Source organism: Microtus pennsylvanicus, chromosome X (genome assembly GCF_037038515.1).
Source record: "Microtus pennsylvanicus isolate mMicPen1 chromosome X, mMicPen1.hap1, whole genome shotgun sequence".
NCBI lineage: Eukaryota > Metazoa > Chordata > Mammalia > Rodentia > Cricetidae > Microtus > Microtus pennsylvanicus.
The window spans coordinates 16,554,063-16,576,251 of NC_134601.1; the positions used below are offsets into that span (position 1 = coordinate 16,554,063).

General features: G+C 48.1%; 1 protein-coding gene and 1 long non-coding RNA gene across 5 annotated transcripts; both read left to right on the forward strand.

Moving 5' to 3' along the window:
* Positions 1-8,691: 8,691 nt before the first annotated feature.
* LOC142841155 (uncharacterized) lies at positions 8,692-13,105 on the forward strand. The gene is made up of 3 exons (XR_012909021.1): positions 8,692-8,771; positions 11,748-11,894; positions 12,674-13,105. It is a non-coding gene; the product is annotated as an uncharacterized LOC142841155 (long non-coding RNA).
* Positions 13,106-16,869: 3,764 nt separating this feature from the next.
* On the forward strand, positions 16,870-21,663 carry Hmgb3 (high mobility group box 3). Of its 4 annotated transcripts, none has more exons than XM_075958105.1 (5): positions 16,870-16,954; positions 19,019-19,173; positions 19,378-19,517; positions 20,102-20,276; positions 20,679-21,663. In XM_075958105.1, exons 2-5 carry the CDS (start codon positions 19,024-19,026, stop codon positions 20,814-20,816), a joined length of 603 nt encoding a protein of 200 aa, XP_075814220.1. In that variant the 5' UTR covers positions 16,870-16,954; positions 19,019-19,023; the 3' UTR covers positions 20,817-21,663. The 4 variants fall into 4 exon arrangements, with proteins under 4 accessions (XP_075814220.1, XP_075814223.1, XP_075814221.1 ...); XM_075958108.1 differs by lacking the exon at positions 16,870-16,954 and adding an exon at positions 16,989-17,152; XM_075958106.1 differs by lacking the exon at positions 16,870-16,954 and adding an exon at positions 17,410-17,466.
* The last annotated feature ends 526 nt before the right edge of the window (positions 21,664-22,189 follow it).

Consider the following 22,189-nt stretch of genomic DNA (forward strand, 5'->3'; position numbering starts at 1 on the left):
GCCATCTTCCTTTATTTTCTTTACCTGTTGTCTATAGAGACGATGGTTTAAGGAGGTGGATTCTGATGCTTGCAATGTATGGAAACCATAGGACTAGATAGGCTCAGAGAATCTTGTGTTAATTTCCTGGAAATTGTCATGACAAAGAAGTACAAACTGGAAAGAGCAGATAGTAGAAATTTAATCCCTCACTGTCTCTAGAGGTCAGAAGTCCAAAATAAATATCATTGGGGTGAAAACAAGGTGTTGATAGGGCTCCACTTATTCCTGAAGCTCCAAGAACAAATCCATTACTTGTTTCTTCCAGCTTCTGGTGGCTGCCTGCATCCCTTGGTACCCCAGTTTTTAGGACTAGCATCTCCAAATCTTTCTGCCCCACCTTTGCATTACATTTTTCTGTATGTATATCAATTATTCCTTTGTGTCCCTCATTCATATATACATGTGTTACATATGTATATGTATGTATATATGACTTCATTTGGGACCCATGCAGATAATCCAGGATAACTTCCCAGTCTTCAACTGTTTTATGTTGCTGTAACTAACTACTTTATAAAGAAAATTGTTTTATTGAGCTCATGATTCGGAAACTAGAAAGTGCTAACAGGTCGTCAATATCTGACTTTGTCCTAACATTGCAGACAAGTAAAACAGAAACTTCCTTAAGCAGCAAAGGCTGAGAACGTGTGTTCTTTTGATTTGTAGCCTCCCATCCCGCCATACTCTTAACTAACTCAGTCCTACCAGAAAGAACCACATGAATCCCTTCCAAGGATGACTGTGACTTCATCACCTCTTGTGATATCTTGCCTCTTAAAATCCTACCACCGTTCAATACTGTCATACTGAAGATAAGGCCTCTATTATACTAAACCTTTTGTGGACAAACTTTCACCAAACCATAAAGGTCTCTATGACAGAATTTTAAACTCCTGTTCTTATTTCTGCAGACGTTAAATGGGAGTTGAGAGTTGCTTTTGCTTTGATTGGCTTTATCACCAGATGATAACGTGTGCCGTGCATGCCCACAAGGAATGCAAAGACGAAGAGCAAGTGCTAGTCTCAGGATCAGGCTGGAATCACAGTTTGGGGGCATTCCTGTCAAGTGGGCTACTAGCAACACCTGTCCCTCTCCTGAGGATAGAAGAGTACCTACCTAGAACAGTCTGGGACTATGTTGTTGCAAGGATAGTGTTCTTTCTCTCTCTCTGAAATACTTTATTTCTGGTCATGAAAGTAAGCCCTTCTTTGTGTACAATAGTGTGAGGAATTGGAATAAAATTTTACCTAAGACTCCAGCTTTCTGGAACAATTGCATTTGCTGACGGATCTTTGGGTGTCTAGGACTAAGCACACAGCCTAATTAGGCCTTTGCATGTCTCAGAATTGTACCTCCAGGTGAGGAGGTGAGCAGTAGAAAGCAATTTTACTGATGAAGAAACAGGCATAGAGAGATTCAGTGAGCAGCCAGCCCAAGAGCACTTGGCTGCAAACGGACAGACCTATGATTTGAATACTCATCCCGCTAACTTGAAAGCCCATGCTTTTGACTTCTGTGCTCACCACATGTGTTCTGAACATTTTGTGTTCCCGACTTTTGAGACAGCATGAAGCTAGGCTGCATGGCCACCATTACACAGCACCAGCAGGGCGCATCCTCAGCAGGACGCATGCGTACTGTCTTCCCAGGTCTCTTTGCTAAGTTGTGATACCATGGTGGTGGAGTGCAGCTTGTGGAGAGCTCGCACAGCTTTGAGTTCATTAAGAGCCTAAGGAACCTTAGCTTTCCACCTTCATCCATTTGGAAGAGTGGTATATTCCAAGAGAGCCAGGTCTCATACTTGGCACAACAGGGTGACAGCATCCCAATGTAGTAGCTTTACTGTCATGTAGGATGATGGGAGATGACAGGTACTATGTTCAGCCTGTACCTGGCTGGCTCACCATCTCTGTCTGTTTCCTTCATTGTCCTCGGAAAATGATGTGTCTCCTTTGCCTGGGAAAAGTGCAGCATGGTCCCCATCTGTTTCCAAAGCTTCAGCATCCTTCTAGTCCCCGCTCTCTTGGACAGGCTTTTGGTGTGGTGCAATGGCCAGAGCCCTGGGAAATGAACCAGCATCTCTCCACAAATGCTTATGTGACCTTGACGCACCATTTGGCTCTCTCGGGGACCAAATTCTCCACACAGACAGCTAGGCAGGAAAAATTCACGCTAGACACTAATGGCTCTTCCACCTGGGAAGTTACAAGATTTATAGGGTGTCAACACTCTGGCATGCTAAGAAGTAATCTGAAAATCCACCATAAATATTTAAATTAGCCAGCAACATATGCTGGCTCATCACTTAATCAGGAGCCATGTTAGGGGAGCAGGATCAGAAGACAGGGTAAATGGCTGATTTGGTGTGCTCTTCCCTCCGTAGCCCCACTCCCCCCAATCAAGTGTTCCAGAAGCTGGGCTTCAGTGTGTGCCCTCATCATCATTATCATCACCTGACTTTTAAGATGAAAGCCAAGACGCTATTGGGAAGCACTTCCAGGAGCCAGCTATGTCAAGAGGCAGCGACAGTGGCAGGCAGACAGTGGCAGCAGCGGCAGCAGCTGCAGCAGGAACAGCAGCAGCAGCAGCCCAGGGCCACTGAAAATTTTCTTTTCCTTTCCTTATCTTCACCTCCACTCCCAGAAGGGACTTAGGATACTGCACCTACAATCAAACGCTGTGTCCTCGTCCTTAAACAACAAGCTAATTCACTTCCTTTCCAGTTTGACTCTTCTCTACTTTAGGACCAAATGGTTCATTTTGTGCTGGGAATGAGCAAACAGCTCCACACAAGCCCAGTTTAGTAAATTAGTGAGTTTATTTGGTGTAGTAGTGGCATTTCATTTGTATTTTAATAAATAAAGTTTGCCTGAAGTTCAGAGAGTAAAACAGCCACCACACTGGCCAACCTTACATACAGACCAGGCAATGGTAGCGCACATCTTTAATCCTAGTAGTCACACCAGTTGCCATAGAAACCAGGCAGTGCAAGCCTTTAATCCCAGTGATATACGCCTTTAATCCCAGCCCTAGAGAGGATTATAAAACGGGAGGAGACAGCTCTCAGGTTCAGTCTCATTCTGAGATTCCTGGAGGCGGGATCACCATTTCAGACTGAGGTCAAGGTAAGAGCCAGTGGTTGGCTGCTTTGCTTTCTGGATCTTCAGGTTGAACCCCAATTTCTCTCTCTGAGTTTTTATTAATTGTGCTTCAGTTGGGGTTACAGGAGTATGAGTGACTCAATGGGAATTGCATCAGGAATTGTCACTGGGTATATCAACCCCACTCCAGGGCAGGCCCCAAAACCGAGAGTAACTGACCAACACAAAAAGGTCTCTGTGTCTTTTATGTACTTTTTGTTTTATTTTCTTTGGGTTTTGTTTGTTTGATTTCCATTGTTTATTTTTTTGTTCTCTCCCGGGGGGGGGGTTGTCTGTTAAGCTGTGTGTTGAGTGGAAGGTGGACTTGGGTAGAGCTGGAAGGAGGGAAAGCATATAATGAAAACATGTGACATTTTTTAATAATAAAAAGAAAAAGGGGGCCGGGCGGTGGTGGCGCACGCCTTTAATCCCAGCACTCGGGAGGCAGAGGCAGGTGGATCTCTGTGAGTTCGAGACCAGCCTGGTCTACAAGAGCTAGTTCCAGGACAGGCTCCAAAACCACAGAGAAACCCTGTCTCGAAAAACCAAAAAAAAAAAAAAAAAAAAAAAGAAAAAGGGGAACTGCCTCATTGAAAAGCCCATACCAGCTTGGTGAAGGAGGTTTATGAAAGATACAGCCACTCTGTTCTCTTCACGGCATCTAGGCAGTTCTATGGGATGCCCCCAGAGCCTATCAGGAATCTCTCTTCCTCTTTTCCATTTTCCACAGCAGCTGGACTGTCTCAAACACAGTTTTAAACACAGTTTTGAATGGGCGACGCCTTGTTGCCTGCTGTAAATGCGGTATCTGTGTGTGACAACTGCTGCCATGAACAAGATTGGCCTGTCACACCCGTGCCCCACTTCTGTGCTCACAAAGTAGCTCTTCTTGTAAGCCTAAGCACATAACCTGAGCCTTTAGGTTCTCCACTGGATCTTAGGGTACTTTAACACTTATATTTAAGGGGTTGTGTTTTTTCCAAAGCCTGTGGCAGTTTACATTTTATTGCCTAGAGAAGCCTCACAAATACTCTGAGTCTGTACAGTCTTCGCAGACCCTCTTCCATCTATCTTTAGGATGAAAACCTTCTTCCCCTATAATCCCAATACTTGGGAGGTGGAGGCAGGAAAGTTAGGAGCTCCAGTCAAGCCTGGGCTACATAGCTGTAGTTAGAGACTGTTTAATGACTGCCCATACGTGAAATAACCACACAGAAACTGTATTATTACAACACTGCTTGGCCTATTAGCTCATGCTTCTTATTAGTTAGCTCTTATATCTTAAATTAACACATTTCTATTATTTTATACTTTACCACGAGGCTCCTGGTTTACTGTAATGACACACCAGTGTCTTTCTCCTCCATGGCTACATGGCATCTCCCTGACTCCGCATTTTTTTCCTCCTGTATCTCTGCTTGGAGTTCCCACCTTGCTCTATTCTGCACTGTCATAGGCTCAAAGTAGCTTGTTTATTAAGCACTGGTAATAATGTATATTTACAGCATACAGAGGGAAAGCCCACATTACATAGCCAGTTTGAGGCCAGCCTGGGTTATATGAAACAGATTCCGTTAAAAAAAAAACCAGGCTGGGTGGTGGTGGCACACACCTTTAATCCCAGCCCTTCCTTGGGAGGTAGAGGCAGGCAGATCTGTGATTTTGAGGTCAGTCTGATCTACAGAGTGAGTTCCAGGACAGCCAGAGCTGTTACACAGAGAAACCCTGTTTCAAACAAACAAACAAACAAAAGCAAACAAACAAAAATTAAAAAAGAAAAGAAATCGGGGGGTGGGGGTGGGCGATATTTAATTTGTGGTTCTGGCTATGAAGAAACCCCAGGACTTGTATTGCCTGGTGAACTCTCAAGCTCTCTACCACTGAGCCTTGCCTCCTGTTCTAGGAAGAGTATCTTTAGTTTGCATTCACTCGAAGTGGGGGATATTTGTTGGTACTAGAGTTCAGAGGTCAGAAGCCACTTCTAGTGCTCATCCTTGTGTACCTTCTTCTGCATTTTGTTAAAGACAAGATTGCTTGTTAGCCTGGAACTTTGTCAGACGGTGGTTCACCTGGTTGGTGAACTTCCAGGGACCCGCTTGCCATTCTTCCATCTTACCATCTCTGGGGTACAGCCACATGCAAGGGTGGTGCCCCATGGTTTGATTCTGTTTAGGATTTTCTTTTCTTTTTTTTTCTTTCTTTCTTTCTTTCTTTCTTTCTTTCTTTCTTTCTTTCTTTCTTTCTTTCTTTTTTTTTTTTTGGTTTCTCGAGACAGGGTTTCTCTGTGGCTTTGGACCCTGTCCTGGAACTAGCTCTGTAGACCAGGCTGGTCTCAAACTCACAGAGATCCGCCTGCCTCTGCCTCCCAAGTGCTGGGATTAAAGGCGTGCGCCACCACCGCCCGTAGGATTTTTTTTTTTTTGAGGCAGGGTTTCTCTGTGTTAGTAGTCCTGACTCTCCTGGAATTAACTCTGTAGACCAGGTTGGCCTTGAACTCGGAGATCTGCCTGCCTTTGATTCCTGAGTGCTGGGATTAAAGGTGTGCATCACACTGACCAGTTTAGCACCCATTTTTTTTTTTTTTTGGTTTTTCGAGACAGGGTTTCTCTGTGGTTTTGGAGCCTGTCCTGGAACTATCTCTTGTAGACCGGGTTGGTCTCGAACTCACAGAGATCAGCCTGCCTCTGACTCCCAAGTGCTGGGATTAAAGGCGAGCGCCACCACCGCCCGGCTTTAGTACCCATTTTTCTGTGGGTTTTGGGATTATAAATCAAGTCCTGACTCTTGCCAGGTACCGACTGAGTCATAGCCAAGAGCAGTTTTCGAACTGTAACTCTTGAGCAGGATGTGGTGGCGTGCACCTTTTGACACTTGGGGGACAGGAGCAGGTGGGTCTCTGAGATTTTGGTACATTACACAGTGTAATCCTGACTCAAAAAAGCATCTCTTGCCCCCACGCGTTTCCTCTTCAGTGTCCTGCCCCCATCTTTGCCTCAGTGAAGAGTAATAGCTTTTCTCTTTTTCTCAAGGAGCACAGTGCTAGCCAATTAGTTTCTTCCTCTGAGGATCAGAGCTAAATTCTTCTTTTTTTATTTTATTTTTTTTAATTTATTTATTTATTAAGGATTTCTGCCTCCTCCCCGCAACCGCCTCCCATTTCCCTCCCCCTCCCCCGATCAAGTCACCCTCCCTAATCTGCTCGAAGAGCAATCAGGGTTCCCTGACCTGTGGGAAGCCCAAGGACCGCCCACCTCTATCCAGGTCTCCTAAGGTGGGCATCCAAACTGCCTAGGCTCCCCCAAAGCCAGTACGTGCAGTAGGATCAAAAACCCTCTGCGATTGTTCTTGAGTTCTCAGTACAGGTTAAAGAGCTAAATTCTATACATACCTTCAGGCACAGAAGGGCTACCACTTCAGCCTGTCCAAACTCCAGGGAATGTATCTGGAATTCCTGTGCTTGGGAAGCTGAGGCAGGAGGATGGCAGCAGCTTCAGGGACAGCCTGGACCACAGCAAGATCCAGTCTTGAAATGAAGATCAGAGCTATAGCTTGGTAGTAGAGTATGTATCTAGCATGCATGAGGTCTTGAACCTAATTCTTAGTACCACAAAACAAATAGGCTGAACACTTTTGACCCCAGCACTTAGGAGGCTAGGAGTTAAATCCTAGCACTTGGGAGGCAGAGGCAGGAGGATCACTGTGAGTTCAAAGCCAGCCTGATCTACATAGTTCCAAGATAGTCAGAGCTATGTTCCAAAACCCTATCTCAAAACAAACAAACAAAAGTAGTAACAAAATTAAATGAAATAAAAAATACCCTTGGGGTAGCTGGCTCAGCTGCTGCCAATGTGAGACTCCGGACAGGCGATGCAGGTCTGGGTGAGACACTCTCAACTCCATCAGCTAACAGCTTAGCGAAGCTGTCCAGGCCCAGCAAGATAGGGCTGTTCTGGGAATGACGTTTCCAGTAGAGGGACCCTATGGTAGTGTCCCCTCTCTACTCTCCTCCCCTGGGCCTTAACTGTGGGAGAGCAAGGCCTTCTCCAGAAGCCTGTCCTTATCCTCCACGCCTGCTATTAGCCCTCAAGCTTTTGTAGATTAGGACTGTGCCCCACCCACAAGGGTCTGGGTCTAGGGTCTGTCCCTACCTTCTCTGGCCTGCTATTAACACTTAAGCTTTTGTAGATTAGGACTGTGCCCCACCCACAAGGGTCTGGGTTTAGGTAGTACGATGAGTGCTAGTTTCTCAGGTCGGCCCATTTCTAGTGGCCTTTCAGTCAACATGAAAGCGGTCTTAGCAGGACTCTTGTGATCCCTGTGCTGCTCAAGAGGGCTGTGTCATGCATGGGAAATGACTGTGGCTTCAGGGTTCTTTTCCACCGGTCCCAGGAGAAGCAGTTTAGCCTGGCTGAGTAAGGGCAGTACTATAGCAAGGCACCGCTTCAGCCACCTTGGCTGAAGCAGTGAGATAAATTGCACACAGCCCCAGGGCTCAAGGCTTGGTTTGGTTCTAGGCCACTGATTCCCTGGAGGCTTCTATACTTCTACTGTGCAACAGGGCAGGAGAGGAGGCACAGTTTCACCCACCTACCTGACTCCTAGCAGACTTCTCTCTAGCTGCTGCATAGAACTGGGAACCCCTCTTTGAGGTGCTGCTCACCGAAGTCTGTTGAGCCTATGACCAAGCTTTTATTCGGATCCTTGCAGGGACGGGGTTGTTTGGTGTTCCAGAAAGCTGGACCCTGCAGTCTTTACAAGGTACACGTGGTTTCTGATAGCTCTTGTGCTATCACCTCTGAAACCTCTGAAAACACCTTATCTCCTGGGGGAAGCAAATAGAAAGGCAGGGGAGGAGGGCCAGGACTCTAGGTATAGGAGTGGGATATTTGAGAGCTGTTGTTGGTCACGGGAGGATGAGCAGGGTGGGTCAAGGACTGGAAGACCTGAAAGCTAGCTAGAACTGGATTGATTTACAATGGCTGATAGTGAAGGTCTTGCTTCCTCAGAGGTCTTCAGAGCCTTGATAAACTTTAAATGATTGGACAACCCCAGCGTAACCCACACCTTCCTGTGGAATGGACACTCTGGCTTCATTTGCTCATCTCTGTTTTCTTTATGTGAGCCCTAGAATGGAACCCAGAGCCTAACACACACACACACACACACACACACACACACACACACACACACACTGTACTAGTGAGCTACAACCCAAATCTTCCATTGATTCCACAGGTTCTTGTGGGAACTGCAGCCCCGAGTTGATATCCCTGCCCCCATTTGAGGTGCTTATCTGCAAGGAAAACATAATAAATTCCCTCTGCTTCTCGAGCAGGGAAGGAAGGAATTTTAAGTGCATGATGACCAGTCTTTGATCCCTGCTAGGGTCAGGTTACAGTCCCTTCGCAGCCCCCTCCTCACTTGGTGCCATGGTATAAAACCAGCCCAGCAGACAATAAAAAAGAAGCTGTTCCACCTTAAGCTCGTGCTCTGTGTATTCATTCAACCTGGACACCCTCCGCCGAGACTCTTGGTTCCAGCCCGCGCTGGCGCGGCATCTGGAGGTCCCACCGAGATCGGAAAGTGAGGTAAGTGGACTGGGTCGTCCTGTAAGCCGGCCAGGACGCATTGGGGGAATTATATAGAATTAATTAAGAAATATGGGAAATATTACGAGTAAATCAGAGTTAAAGTTTCAGTTAAAGAGATTATTGAAAGAGCAGGGAACAGCTGTAAAAACTAAGACTTTAGAAGATTTTCTTAAAACTATAGAGACATGGAGTCCCTGGTTCGTCACCAGTGGAGCCCTCAATATTTCTGAGTGGGAACAGGTGCGCAGGGATCTTCAGAAAACGTTGAGAGAGGAGGGGCCTGAGGTCTTGCCAATGGCCACGTTCTCCCTTTGGAGACTGATCAGGGATGCTTTACTTACAGAGAAAGTCCGGGTTAAGCAGGCTTTGGAAGCAACAAAAGAGGTGTTATCTGAGATTCAAGATAGTGAGACTAAGGCTTCCCTTTGTTCTGATATTGCCTCTGAAGCGGAGGCCAAACCACTTTCTCAGCCTGCTAAGGGGAAGCCCGGTAAGGTAGAGGAGAGAAAGGTTAAAAGAAAGCGAAAACCTCCAGACAAGGGGGAGGGAAATGAATCCCGGGACAGAGTTTCCTCTGAGAGCTTAGGGGCTCGTCGCAAGCAAAATTCTTCGGCACAAACACGCCTCTACCCTTCTTTGTCTGATTTGGAAGAGAGCTTGGGAGAATCAACAGGTTCAGAAGAAGAAGTTTTGGAGGGAGAAATCGCAGCACTACAGCGAGAATTACGCAGGGCCAGTTTAAAAGAAAAGACAAAGGGGACCTCTGGGGAGCAGGACAAGCCCCCTCCCTATCCTCTTTCTGACCAGTTCAGGACCTCTCCAGCCCCTCCCATTTGGTTGGGCTCTGAGGAGGCTCTGCTAGGAGGAGGCTCCCTGTGGAGGCGTTAAGTGCCGCCCAGTGATTGCCCCTGTTGTAAAAATTCCTGACCCTAACAATCCAGAACAGGGCTGCCAGTCCTTCAATTTGTTAAATGTATGTTGCAGCTTGTTTGGATCCACTTAGGCATAAGTTTTCCTCCTTCCATAGTGTCCTTTATATGGACGATATACTTCTGGCAGCACCAACAAAAGAGAAAAGTTTATTAATGTTTGCAGAGTTACAGACCCTTCTGGAGGAACATGGGTTCATTTTGGCCCCAGAGAAGGTGCAGATACAGCCCCCCTATTCCTATCTGGGCTTTCAAATCCAATCCATTGGGCTTCAGCCTCAGAGGTTGCAGCTGGATTGCTCCCATTTACAGACCCTCCATGACTGGCAAAAATTATTGGGAGATGTTCAGTGGATCCGTTCCTCCCTTTCCATTCCTACGGGAACTCTTAAGCCCCTGTATGACATGCTACCTGGGGACCCTTCCCCTGCCTCCCCCAGGATCATGACTCCAGCGGCAAAAGAAGCCCTATATGCCTTGCTTAATGCTCTTGAGCGAGCACATCTCCGCCGCCTTGATTATGCCCACCCTTTTTATTTCATGGTCTTTTCTTCACAATTTTCTCCTACTGGAGTTTTTTGGCAAGGGGGACCCATTTATTGGCTGCATTTACCCGCTTCCCCTAAGAAGGTGGTGACTCCATATTATGAAATGGTGCTACAGCTCCTATGGAAGGCATATGATTTTAGTTTACAAGTTTTTGGTAGGATCCCAAATAAATTTCTAATCCCTTATCAAAAAGAGGAAATAACAAGGCTACAGAGGGTTCAAGATGGATGGACCTTGTTCATCGCCACCACTGGAGCCATTTTTGATAACCATTATCCTGATTCCCGTTTAATTTCCTTTTTTAAGAATCATCCTGTTATTTTTCCAAGAATTATTAAAACTTCCCCCCTTAAGGGAGTGCGCTCAGTGTTCACTGATGGTTCTTCCAAGGGCTATGCAGTGGTAGTCTCTGATTCAATTAAAGAAAAGCAGCCCCTAGGTCCAATTTCTGCCCAAGCTGCAGAACTCACGGCCTGCCTTATGGCCTTTTCTCTTTTCAAGGATCAACCCTTCAACTTGTATACTGATAGTATATATGTGGCAAGGATTGTTGGGCCATTGGAAACCTCACCATACATATTACCTACCTCTCAGGTTTTCCACCTTTTGGTTCAGCTACAAAGTCTTATATGCCAAAGAGTGTTTCCTGCCTTTGTTGGCCACATTCGGGCCCATACTGATCTGCCAGGGCCCTTGGCAGAGGGAAATAAGCTTGCTGATTCCCTCACTCGCCCAATGGCATTGTTCCTTTCTGAGGAACAACGAGCCCGTCATCTTCATGAAAAGTATCATCTAAATGCCTCTTCTCTAAAGTTTCACTCTGGCTGTTCTCAAGCCACGGCTACTCAAATCACGTCCCAATGTCCAGCTTGTGCTCCATTTCATAATGCCCCCAACGAAGGTGTTAATCCTCGAGGCCTCCGTCCTAACCACCTTTGGCAGATGGATGTTACCCATTTGTCCCAAGCTGGCAGACTTAAATTTTTACATGTCTCTGTAGGTACTTATTCCAAGGTAATTTATGCCTCCCTACATTCAGGGGAAAAGATTAAGGATGTTATTGCCCATTGCCTACAGGCTTTTGCCTATATGGGCATCCCAGACTTTCTCAAAACAGACAATGGACCAGCTTATACGAGCCAACGGTTTGCAAAATTTTGCCAAGAACAACAAATTACACATACCTTTGGAATTCCACATAATCCTACAGGACAGGCTATAGTGGAGCGCACACATGCTACCCTTAAACAGTTCTTTTGTAAAATAAAGAAGGGGGAGTATATCACCTCCCCAAATACCCAATTATCTACAATTTTATACATTTTAAATTTCTTAACAGTAGATAAACAAGGTCTATCAGCAATGGAAAGACATTGGCAGAAACCCTCCCAATCTCTGGGCTGGGTTATATGGAAGGATAGTATCACGGGACAATGGCAATCACCCACACCTATGCTGGCTAGGGTGAGGGGAGCCATTTGTGTCTTCCCTCCAGGAACCAAAAAACCCATCTGGGTGCCGGAGCGGAATGTTCGGCCGGTGGAGTCGGGCCCTACTGGCCCTGATAATATGGGTTCAAGTGAAGAACATCGAGGGAGGCCTGAGATGGGCACTGGTGAGGAATCCACCCATACTGATGCCGGTAAGTAAAATAAGCTCTGTTTTTCCATCCTTTTACTCTACCAATTATACCTTGGGAGTTCCTGCAGCAAATACAGCATTAGAAAGATCCTCATTGGGTAATTTAACGTTTGATATATCCCATGCCCTCTGCTTCCGGAGGATTAACAATATTTCAGCGATGCCTAGTGCCTCCCTTTCTGGACCATGTGTGGTCCTTAGTAATTATTCTCTGGGAGACTTCTCTTCTAATTCTTCTGGGCATCCCTGTTTTGGATTGAGAGATATATTTTACCCAATAAATTTTAAAAGAAATGTTTCTGGACTCCCTACCCCTCCGAGACCAGCTCCTTTATGTTGGAAGACGCCACAGTCCTTCAAATTATATTTACCATTGCCTTGGGGAAATTGTGCTCCTAAGGAACCATGGAAATTGGAGGGAGATAAATATTTATGGTGGTTTGGTCACCGACCTACCTTTAAAAACTCCTTGGGAGGGGCCTTTGATTTTTCCTATAGAAATCCAAATATGGCATGAGTTTCACCTACGTTCGCAGGCATGTTTCTCTGTGGCCCTCGTGCATGTACAGATATTAGACCTTTAGCCCTTCAAAGGGGCTTGGCCTTCAATGCCACAGCCCGATGGAATACATCGGACATCTTTGAAACCTCCCTCCAGATTAATTATGCAGCGGGAATGAATTTCTCTATTGTCAGCCTAGCTTGTGTTCTACCTCCTTTTATGTTTGTTTCCTTTAATGGGTCGGTCGGGGAGGATGGTGTCCTTAATTGTTCTTCCAGCTCCTGCTTTTTGAGCAACTGCTGGTCCCCGACGGATGAGTCCGTGCTGATGGTGAGAATTCCTGCCCTGGTTCCCCTGGTGGTAGAAGACCCACATGATGGACGAGAGCTTATCTTGTATAGAGAAAGGAGAGACTTTGGGATCACCGCCGCAGTCATCGCAGCTATTGCCATATCAGCCACAGCCGCCACCGTTGCAGGAATCACCGTGTCCCAGAGTGCAGCTACTGCAGAGACTGTTAATACTCTTGCTGCCCGTGTTACCCAGGCCTTAGAAACTCAAAATACCATTAACTCACATATTCAGCTGGGGATGTTAAATTTAAACCAGCAAACGGCCTTATTACAGGAACAGATTAATGTATTGTGGATGGTGCAACAAGCCTCTTGTTCTCATTTTTATCATTCTGCCTGTGTGACCCTTATGGAAGTGAAAAATATGTCCTTTGAGGTGCAATGCCTTAATGCTTACCTTAGGGGGCCTTGGAATGATTCCTTTGTAAACTTTACCCACTCTTTGGTACATCAAATTATTGCAATTAATGAAACTCGTGTTGAACCTGTATCTGCTGAGGGATGGTGGAATACCATGGCCCAGATTGGGGGTTGGGCACAGCGATGGGGAGGTGCCTTATCCCTGGGGATCTTGGGACTAGTAGGGGTGGCAGTAGGCCTGCTCCTCTTAAAACGAGTCTTAAATATCTTCACCCTGACTGAGCTTGTCCACCGTCAGGTGTTACTCAGTCTGGCGCATGACTCTTCCGGAAGTCATGAAGTGTGGCTACAGATGCTGAAAAAATGAGGGTCTCCAAGGACGGGCAACCTGTGGGGAGACCCCCCACCTAAGACAGGGCATCGGGGGCCCTATGACGGGTAAGGGAAGGTACTTCTCTCGCAGGACCTAAGACAGGACCCCTCATTATAAAATAAAATAGGGGGAATTGTGGGAACTGCAGCCCCGAGTTGATATCCCTGCCCCCATTTGAGGTGCTTATCTGCAAGGAAAACATAATAAATTCCCTCTGCTTCTCGAGCAGGGAAGGAAGGAATTTTAAGTGCATGATGACCAGTCTTTGATCCCTGCTAGGGTCAGGTTACAGTCCCTTCGCAGCCCCCTCCTCACTTGGTGCCATGGTATAAAACCAGCCCAGCAGACAATAAAAAAGAAGCTGTTCCACCTTAAGCTCGTGCTCTGTGTATTCATTCAACCTGGACACCCTCCGCCGAGACTCTTGGTTCCAGCCCGCGCTGGCGCGGCAGGTTCTCACTATCTAGACCAGGTTGCCCTAGAACTCACAGGTCTGTCTGTTCCAGCCTCCAGAATACTGAGATTAAGGGTGAGTGCTACCATGCCTAGCACCTTTGTTGCATTTTTCTGACAGGGTCTTGTTGTGAAGGCCTCTGGCCCTGAACTTCTGCTCCTCAGGTCTTAGTCGCCCTAATACTGGATTCCCAGAATGTGCCACTACACGGGGCTTCTATTGATCTTAAAAGGAAACTGGCCTTCTTGGGCCTCTGGGGAGTCACATTTAATCCCTGGGTACCCAAGTAAAGAGTTTGGGGTCTGTGTGTAGGGGTGGGGTGGGGATTGTGCCACGGGCCCAGGAGCTCATTTTTGTTGAATGATGAAGATTCTGTTTAATCTTTTGGGGGCCTTCAACTGACAGAGATTGAAACCCTCTCTAAATAGCATTTGCCACACTTTATCCCCTTTCGTATTTACTTTTGATGTTTTCATAACTTCTCTTGGCAGCGAAGCAGCTTAAAGGATTCTGGTTAGTGGTTGTCTTTTGTGGCTAGGCCTTGCCTGGTTCTGAGCCTGGGGGTTGACTGATGGCTGATGGTCCCTGGAGGGCCATCTCTAAGGCCTGGAATGTTCTCCTGCTCCCTAGCCAGTTACTCACTTGTTCAGTTGCTCTGGGCACTTCTGACAGTGCCAAGCCAGCAGATACCAGCTGCCATTTGCTACCCTCTGAAAGCACTGCCTTCTAGTACCTGAGACCAGACTGGGCTGTGCCTCTGGGCACAGGGATGTGACACTGGTTTTCCTGTCTCTTCCTTCCAGCCCTACCACAGCCCACCACTTCATCTCCTCTGCCATTTAGTAGGAGGCATGATTTTGAGACCAAGGTCTTACTGTGTAGCCAGTCCAGCTCTGGCCTCAAACTTGAAGTCCTCAATTCTCAGCCTTCTAAGTACTGATTATAAGTGTTCCACACTTCGCCTAGCCATTAGTAGGTATTTAACATACATACATGGCTTTAAAGTATGAGAGTTTTTGCAAGGTCGGAGCCCACTAGGACACAGCCTGTTCTCTGGCATGCTGTTGCAGAAGGAAATGAGGCAAGGAAGATCACCTACATAGGAGCCTAGGAGGAAGGTGTATATAGAACCATGGCAACCACCTTCAAGGCTGACAATTGCCTTTGTTTGTTCGTTTGAGACAGGATTTTTCTACGTAGTCCTGGCTGACCTAGAACTCCCCACGTAGACCAGGCTGATCTCAACCTCACAGAGATCTGCCTGCCTGTGTTTCCCAAGTGCTGGAATTAAAGGCTTGTACTACCATGCCTAGCAGTAATGACTGTCTCTTGAGCAGAGATGAATGACAAAAATAGACCCTTCCTCTTCTGGAGTATGTATACAGAAAGGGGGTTACCAGTGCAGTAGGGAATGAATAAGTCTGGAGGGGTAGGGGTGGGGAAGGAGGAGTCTGAGGTTTGATGGAGACACGAGGGTCTGGCTGTGCTGCTGTTTGGAGACACTCTTCTTTGGTCTGACCTTCTGGAAGGGTTGACTTCCCCGTGTGGCCAGAGCACTGTACAACAGAGAGGTCTAAGCTGTTGTCAGGCCTACAAATGCCTGGCAACCGTGAGAGGCTTGGGTGCTTTGGTGGAGAGGTCAGATCCCACAAAAACACTCTACTCGCTGGTGAATTACACAGAGATAGCATGGCTTGGAGGAAAGACAACCCTCCTTGAGTGGGTAGGGGGTGTTTAGGATCTGATTAGAGCTGAGACTGTCTACCTGGGGGAAACATCTACCTGCCCATGAGCTTTATAAAAAGTGAGACTTTACTGTCTCCAGATTTTGCTGACTTTGAAAATGTTCTTTGCACCCTATCTTTTTCTCCCAACATTTTCTGAAAGTTGTGGTAACTCAAGGATGCAAGGACCTGAAGCTATTTTTCAATACTTTTTAGCAGGGCATTATTGAAATCAACCACTCCCCTACACACACACACACACACACACACACACACACACACACACACACACACCGGAGTGCTGTACTGCTGGACTAATACAACAGTCTCCTCAGATCGTTTTAAAGCAGGGCTGATACTTTGACTGATACCACCAAGCCAGTGGCGTTTAGTCTGTCATTCCACGTACTTTTATTCACCAGGGGAGTGCCAGGAAAAGAAAGAAATACATGTCTGCACAGGACAGTGATGGGGGACCTGTGTCACTTTGTAACACTGCTTGCTCAAAAAACTACCTTTCCTCACATTTTTTTCTGCTCTTGTTGGACTTTGTTTCCTTCTCCTAGCTATCCTAGCCCGCCGTTTTCTCAACTGCAGGTGCTTACATAGAGACTGGTAATTACTGGAAAGAGCCGCAAAGAATGCCATTCATGAAGGCACAGTCAGGCCTCTTTCAGGTAGGCTTTGAAAGCCGCTGGCTTCTGCTAGGACGCAGCAGAGGCTGTTGGAGCTTGGCTGGGCACCGAGTGGGGGCCTGCAGCCAGGCCCCTGCTGCGTCACTGCTGGGCAGAGGTGGGCCGTCGGCCCTCGCCAAACGACCCAGGGGGTTTCCAGGGGCACGACTAGGGCGAGAGGCGGCCAAAGTGTCACGCTGCAGGAGCAGAGGGCAGAGCAGCTGAGCTCGACCTCGCTTTCTCACGCTAGAGGCCAAGGCCTGCGGGAACCTTAGGGCCACCTCCCCAAAGTCCTTGGAGTTCTAGAGCTCGCGCCTGTGCTCAGCGGGAGCGGTGCAGGAGGTGGGTTCGAGAGAAAATCATTATTCTGTGTTTTGCCTTCGCAGCAGGCGACCGCGGGTTGTTGTGTTTGAATGAATGAGCCCAGAGGCCGCGCCCAATGGGCGCGGGAGTCTGCTTAATATGCATGAGGTCTGCAGCCAATGCCTGGGCGAGGAGGTTGTTTTAAACGGCGGAGCCCGTTGGCCAATCAGGCGGCTCTCGTGGAGGCAGCTAGCGCGAGGCTGGGTGCGCTGAGCCGCGCGTCGTGCCCTGCGCTGCCCAGACTCGCGAACAATACAGGTACGTCTCGCACCGCCCGCGCCCGCCGCCGCCGCCGCCGCCGCCGCCGCTCCTGCAGCTGCAGCGGCACCCGCACAACTTTCCGGCCCGCGCCTCCGCGAGCGCGCCGCTATTGCTCTCGCCGGCTCGGCCCCCGCGCCTTCGCCGCCCGGTCTCCTCCTCTGCTGCTCGGTGGCCAGAAAGGAAGAAGCAATTCAGGTGTCTCAACTTTTCCAGTGCCTGCGCTCCCAGCCCGCTGCTCCTCCGGGCTCGGCCCTCTCCGCACAGCCGCGCTCGGCGGTCACCCCCAGGGGCAGCAGCCTGGCGGCTCCACAGCCCCTGGCCAGATGTTCCGCAGCTGCGGAAGCGCAGCGAGCGAGAGGCGGCTGCGGGCTCTGGCGGAGCGCGTCTCGGCGGTGGCGGCGGGAAGGGTGCTGGGCGCGCCCCAGCCCGGGAGCGACTCTGCAGGGAGCGGCCGCGCGGCTGGGGGCCGAGGCGCGGGCAAAGTTCGCGGGAAGGCCGAGGGGGACACGGTGCGGGTCCGCGGGCAGAGCCAGTGGCTCTGCAGGAACATGGCCGTCGTGGAGCGCCCGGTGGCCTGGGGAGGGGGGGCAGGTGTCGCCGGCGCAGCGGCGGGATGAGTATGGCTGGTGCGGGGCTCGGGCGAGGCCGGAGGGGGGTGCCCGGCGGCAGGCTGTGACCGCGGAGCCGGACAACATGCGGGGCCGGGGGCGCTGCCTCGGGCCCCGCTGCGTGGAGCGTCATGGCTGCACGGGCGCCTTTGTTATCCCGAGGAGTGCGGCCCGCGTCGGGGGCGGGGAGGCCGGGCTGGTGGCTCGGCGCCCTCGGGCGGCCCGCGTGGGGCGGGGCGGGGCGGGGTGGGGGCCAGCGAGCGGGCGACGGTGGCGGGGCCCGGGCCGCTTTGTTCACCATCGCCGCCTGCGCCGGCCGCGCGCGGATCAGCCATTTTAGCAAGCGGGGCTCGGAGGCGCGGCGGCCGCGACTGTCGCCCACCGGGCCCCACGTCCCCCCCCACGCCGCCGCCGCCCCCGGCACCTCGCTCGGCTTGGGGGTGGTAGCAGTCGATTTCACGGGCACTTTCTTTCATCCCGAGGCTTTTGACAAAATGGAAGGTGAATTACGGGTGTCCGGAGCAATGGGGACGTGGCCCGACACGGGCTGTCTGCTGGACGCCAGGATGCCCCAGTGTCGGGGCGCGCCCCACCCGGGATGCCGCGGAGGGGTTTTAATGTTGCCCCGCGGGCCTTTGGTGCCAAGAGGAGTGCTTTAGTTTTACATGATGACCTTGGGTGTGGGAAAAGGAAAAGATGGCGGGAAGCGGGTGGGGGGGTGAGGTGGGGGGGACGGGGTACAGGGAGGATGACACGCCACAGCTGCATTTTTATTTGGAAACTTTGGGGAAAGTGTTCCTTGCTAGACCTGCATTTCTGCATTACACAGGGGAAAGACTAGTCCTTTTGATGTCCCCTCCCCCTTTTCCTGGTGACAGGTTTCAACTAATAGTATGAAGGATACCTGCTTGCTTTCCAGATCACCAGTGCTGTAAAAAGCCATTTTTATAAGGCAGATATATCAGCAACACTGGTATTTCACATCTGTTCCTATTTATGGTTTCGTTTGATTTCCGCTCTAAACGTAAGAATTAAAGAGACCTAGTCGAAATGAAGTCTATCTCCCATCGCTTACCTTCTCTATGAACATTATGAACATGTCTTCCCATTAGTTCTTCAGGCTTTTGGTTTTAGAAACTGTGAAATAGTAGCAGTTCAGTAATGTGGAGTGCTCAGCACCCCATTTTGAGGTTATCCCCATTTGAAGAACTTGATCACTCTAGAGAAGTAACTTGTAAACCAGCGCGCTTCATGCTGGTCAAAAGTTAAATGACAAGCGACAGTGAAGCTGATTTCTTTCCTACTCCGCCTTCTGCTGCCACCGATGTCAGGAGCTGAGGGGGAGGAGAGTTCCTACCAAGAAACTTAATTTGGCTTTGCCATTGCTTTCTCTTTGTATTTCTCATCGTATTTCATTGTGTTTTCTTCTCTTTGTCTTCTCTCCATACATCAGTCAGGATGGCTAAAGGTGACCCCAAGAAACCAAAGGGCAAGATGTCGGCTTATGCCTTCTTCGTCCAGACCTGCAGGGAAGAACATAAGAAGAAAAACCCCGAGGTCCCAGTCAATTTTGCGGAATTTTCCAAGAAGTGCTCTGAGAGGTGGAAGGTATTTTGAGGGTTCAGTTTGTAGGCTACATTCGGGATTTGCTCACTTGCAGAGTCACCCAAGTGGCTGGCTGTTTTCTTCTTTATTTACCCTTTAAAAATAAGTGCAGAGACCTTTTTTCCCCACAAAGGGGTTCTACAAAACCATTGGTCAAGTATGTGTTCAACTGTATCCAGGAATTTTAACAAGTTCTGTTGTTTGCAGACAATGTCCGGCAAAGAGAAATCAAAGTTTGATGAAATGGCAAAGGCAGATAAAGTACGCTATGATCGGGAAATGAAAGATTATGGACCAGCTAAAGGAGGCAAGAAGAAGAAGGACCCTAATGCCCCCAAAAGACCACCGTAAGTAGCTATATATAGGATTATGTAGTAACAGTTGAAAGTTTTCCTCTTGCTGAAAAGACTTTTAAAGGCTGTTACCTTTTCTAAAAAAAAAATGGTGAGACAGGCTTCTAAACTCAGCTTTCAGTTCAGTGCCTGTCTGCTTGACTGTCTCAGCTTCAGAGCTTGACTGGTTCTTCACTAGAAAGGAGGCATCTGACTTCAGCACACCCGCTCCCTTAGCCGTATTACTTTTCCCTTACCTAGCAGTTGGAAGACAAAGGCACCGTACATTGCAGGATCACTAGACATTCTAAACTCTTTAGATTTATAGCATTGAATGTGGTGATTCCATGCAGGAGAGGAGAGATCAGGGCAAGAAGCAATAGTATTTTGGTATGGTGTGTTTGGGCATACCTATCTTAGAAGCCTAGTGCTTGGGGGCCAATGATGGAGGAGTGAAAATTGGAATCTAGTTTGTGCTACATAGCAACACCTCTGTCTCAAGAAGGAACAGTGTGTGTGTGTGTGTGTGCGTGCGTGTATGTGTGTGTGCATGCATATACATGCATACTTACCTGACCTATATAAATCTCTCCCCAAAGGTCTGGATTTTTCTTATTCTGCTCTGAATTCCGCCCCAAGATCAAATCTACAAATCCTGGAATCTCCATTGGAGATGTGGCCAAAAAGCTGGGTGAGATGTGGAATAACTTAAGTGACAGTGAAAAGCAGCCTTACATTACCAAGGCCGCAAAGCTGAAGGAGAAGTATGAGAAGGTGAGAGGACTGGAAGCTTGCCTGGTTGCTGGGGTGTGTGGCTGCTCTGCTAGACTAGACTGGGTGCTCTCCTTAGCCTGCAAGAGTCCAGTTCCCTAGAAGAAAGCTATGTGTGCCGATGTTCTTGCTTCTGGCAGTTCTCCCTCTCCTCCCCCTACATTTAAAACTAGTACTCTAACTGTACCTACACCCACACTTAGAGGGAAAAGGGATTTCATAGGGTTATTAACATGACGTGAATGCCCATTGACTTGAAGATTTGAATGATCAAGGAACATATTTACATATGGAAACTGTTGCCCCTTTGCTTTCTCAAGTGAGGCCTGTATGCCCTTTCTACCTGTTTTCGCAAAGAGCTGGAGAATTTAGCCACTCATTTTCCGTGTTCCTGTTTCCTTGTAGGATGTTGCTGACTATAAGTCCAAAGGGAAGTTTGATGGTGCCAAGGGTCCTGCTAAAGTTGCACGGAAAAAGGTGGAAGAGGAAGAGGAGGAGGAAGAAGAGGAAGAAGAGGAGGAGGAAGAGGAGGAAGATGAATAAAACTCCATCTCCTTGTGAATACCTTAGAGTAGGAAATCTACGTGATTGACACATCTCTTATTTGAGCCGTGTCTGTTGCCCTCGTTAGATTTAATTACAAAATTTGATCACGATCATATTGTAGTTTCTCAAAGTGTCAGTGGTTTACATGAAGTGGCCGTGGGTGTCCGGAGCGCCCTGAAACTGTATCAAAGTTGTACATAGCTCCAAACAGTTTTCAAATGGGTAGGCACTCTCGTGTCCTCCTCACTCTGTGCACTTTGCTGTTGGTGTGACAAGGCATTTGAAGATGTTTCGGGCAGTTTGTTTGCAACTCGTAAGGTAGTGTTAACTCTATGGTTGGTTATTGGCTAGAAATCCTGAGTTGTCAACTGTACATATCTATAGTTTGTAAAGAGAACAAAACAACCCAGACAGATTCTTGATGCTCCTTGTTTGGCTTGGAGGCTGTGAGGGAAGATGCCTTTTGGAGGGGGCCGTAGCTCAGGGCGTGCACTGTGAGGCTGGACCTGTTGATACTGCGGTGGGCATCCATTTAGCTTCAGGTTGTCTTGTTTTTGTATATAGTGGCATAGCATTCTGCTGACATTCTTAGCTGTGGAAAGGGGGGAGGGGTCAGCTGGCATGAGGAAGTGTTTGGATTTTTTCTTTAGTTAAGTGCTGTAGATTTTCAGCTGTTTTTAAATTGTAGAGCTCATCATTGTCAGCGAAGCAAAGAACTACTGCATCAACGAAAGTTCAAGAACCCTCTGCACCTAAACGCAATTTGCAACATTCTGTTATTTTTTGTATGTTTAGAATGCTGAAATGTTTTTGAAGTTAAATAAACAGTATTACATTTTTAAAACTGTTCTGTATTACAATGGCCTAAATTTCTGACTCACCAGGCTTAGTGAAGCCACTTGTCTTCTCCTAAAGCTGCTAATGTCCCTTCCAGCTACAGACAGATGTGGGGGGGATACCTAAAGTCCCTTTGTGATTTGTGTCTGGCATTAGGGAGAAGTACTGATCATGCCATAGATAAGGTTTAGCAACCTACAACAGAGACACAGGAAAGCAAGCCCTTAGGAAAAAAAGCTCTGCCTGCCATCATGACTGTGGAGTGTAAGATATCCCAACCCTGTTTACCTTTACTCCAGCATGTATAGTGGGGTACAGTTACTGGGCTTACAGTCAGAAGTGCTAAGCTACTGCTTTTGTTTCCTGGTCCCCATGAGGTGCTGTGCCTTAGAGTGGCAGAGTAGACTTCCATATATCATATATATATATATATATATATATATATATGTGTGTATGTATGTATGTATTTTACTCCTTCAGAACCTCAGGAAAGAAAAAAGGTTCCACCTTAGATCTGCATTTGAAGGCTGATC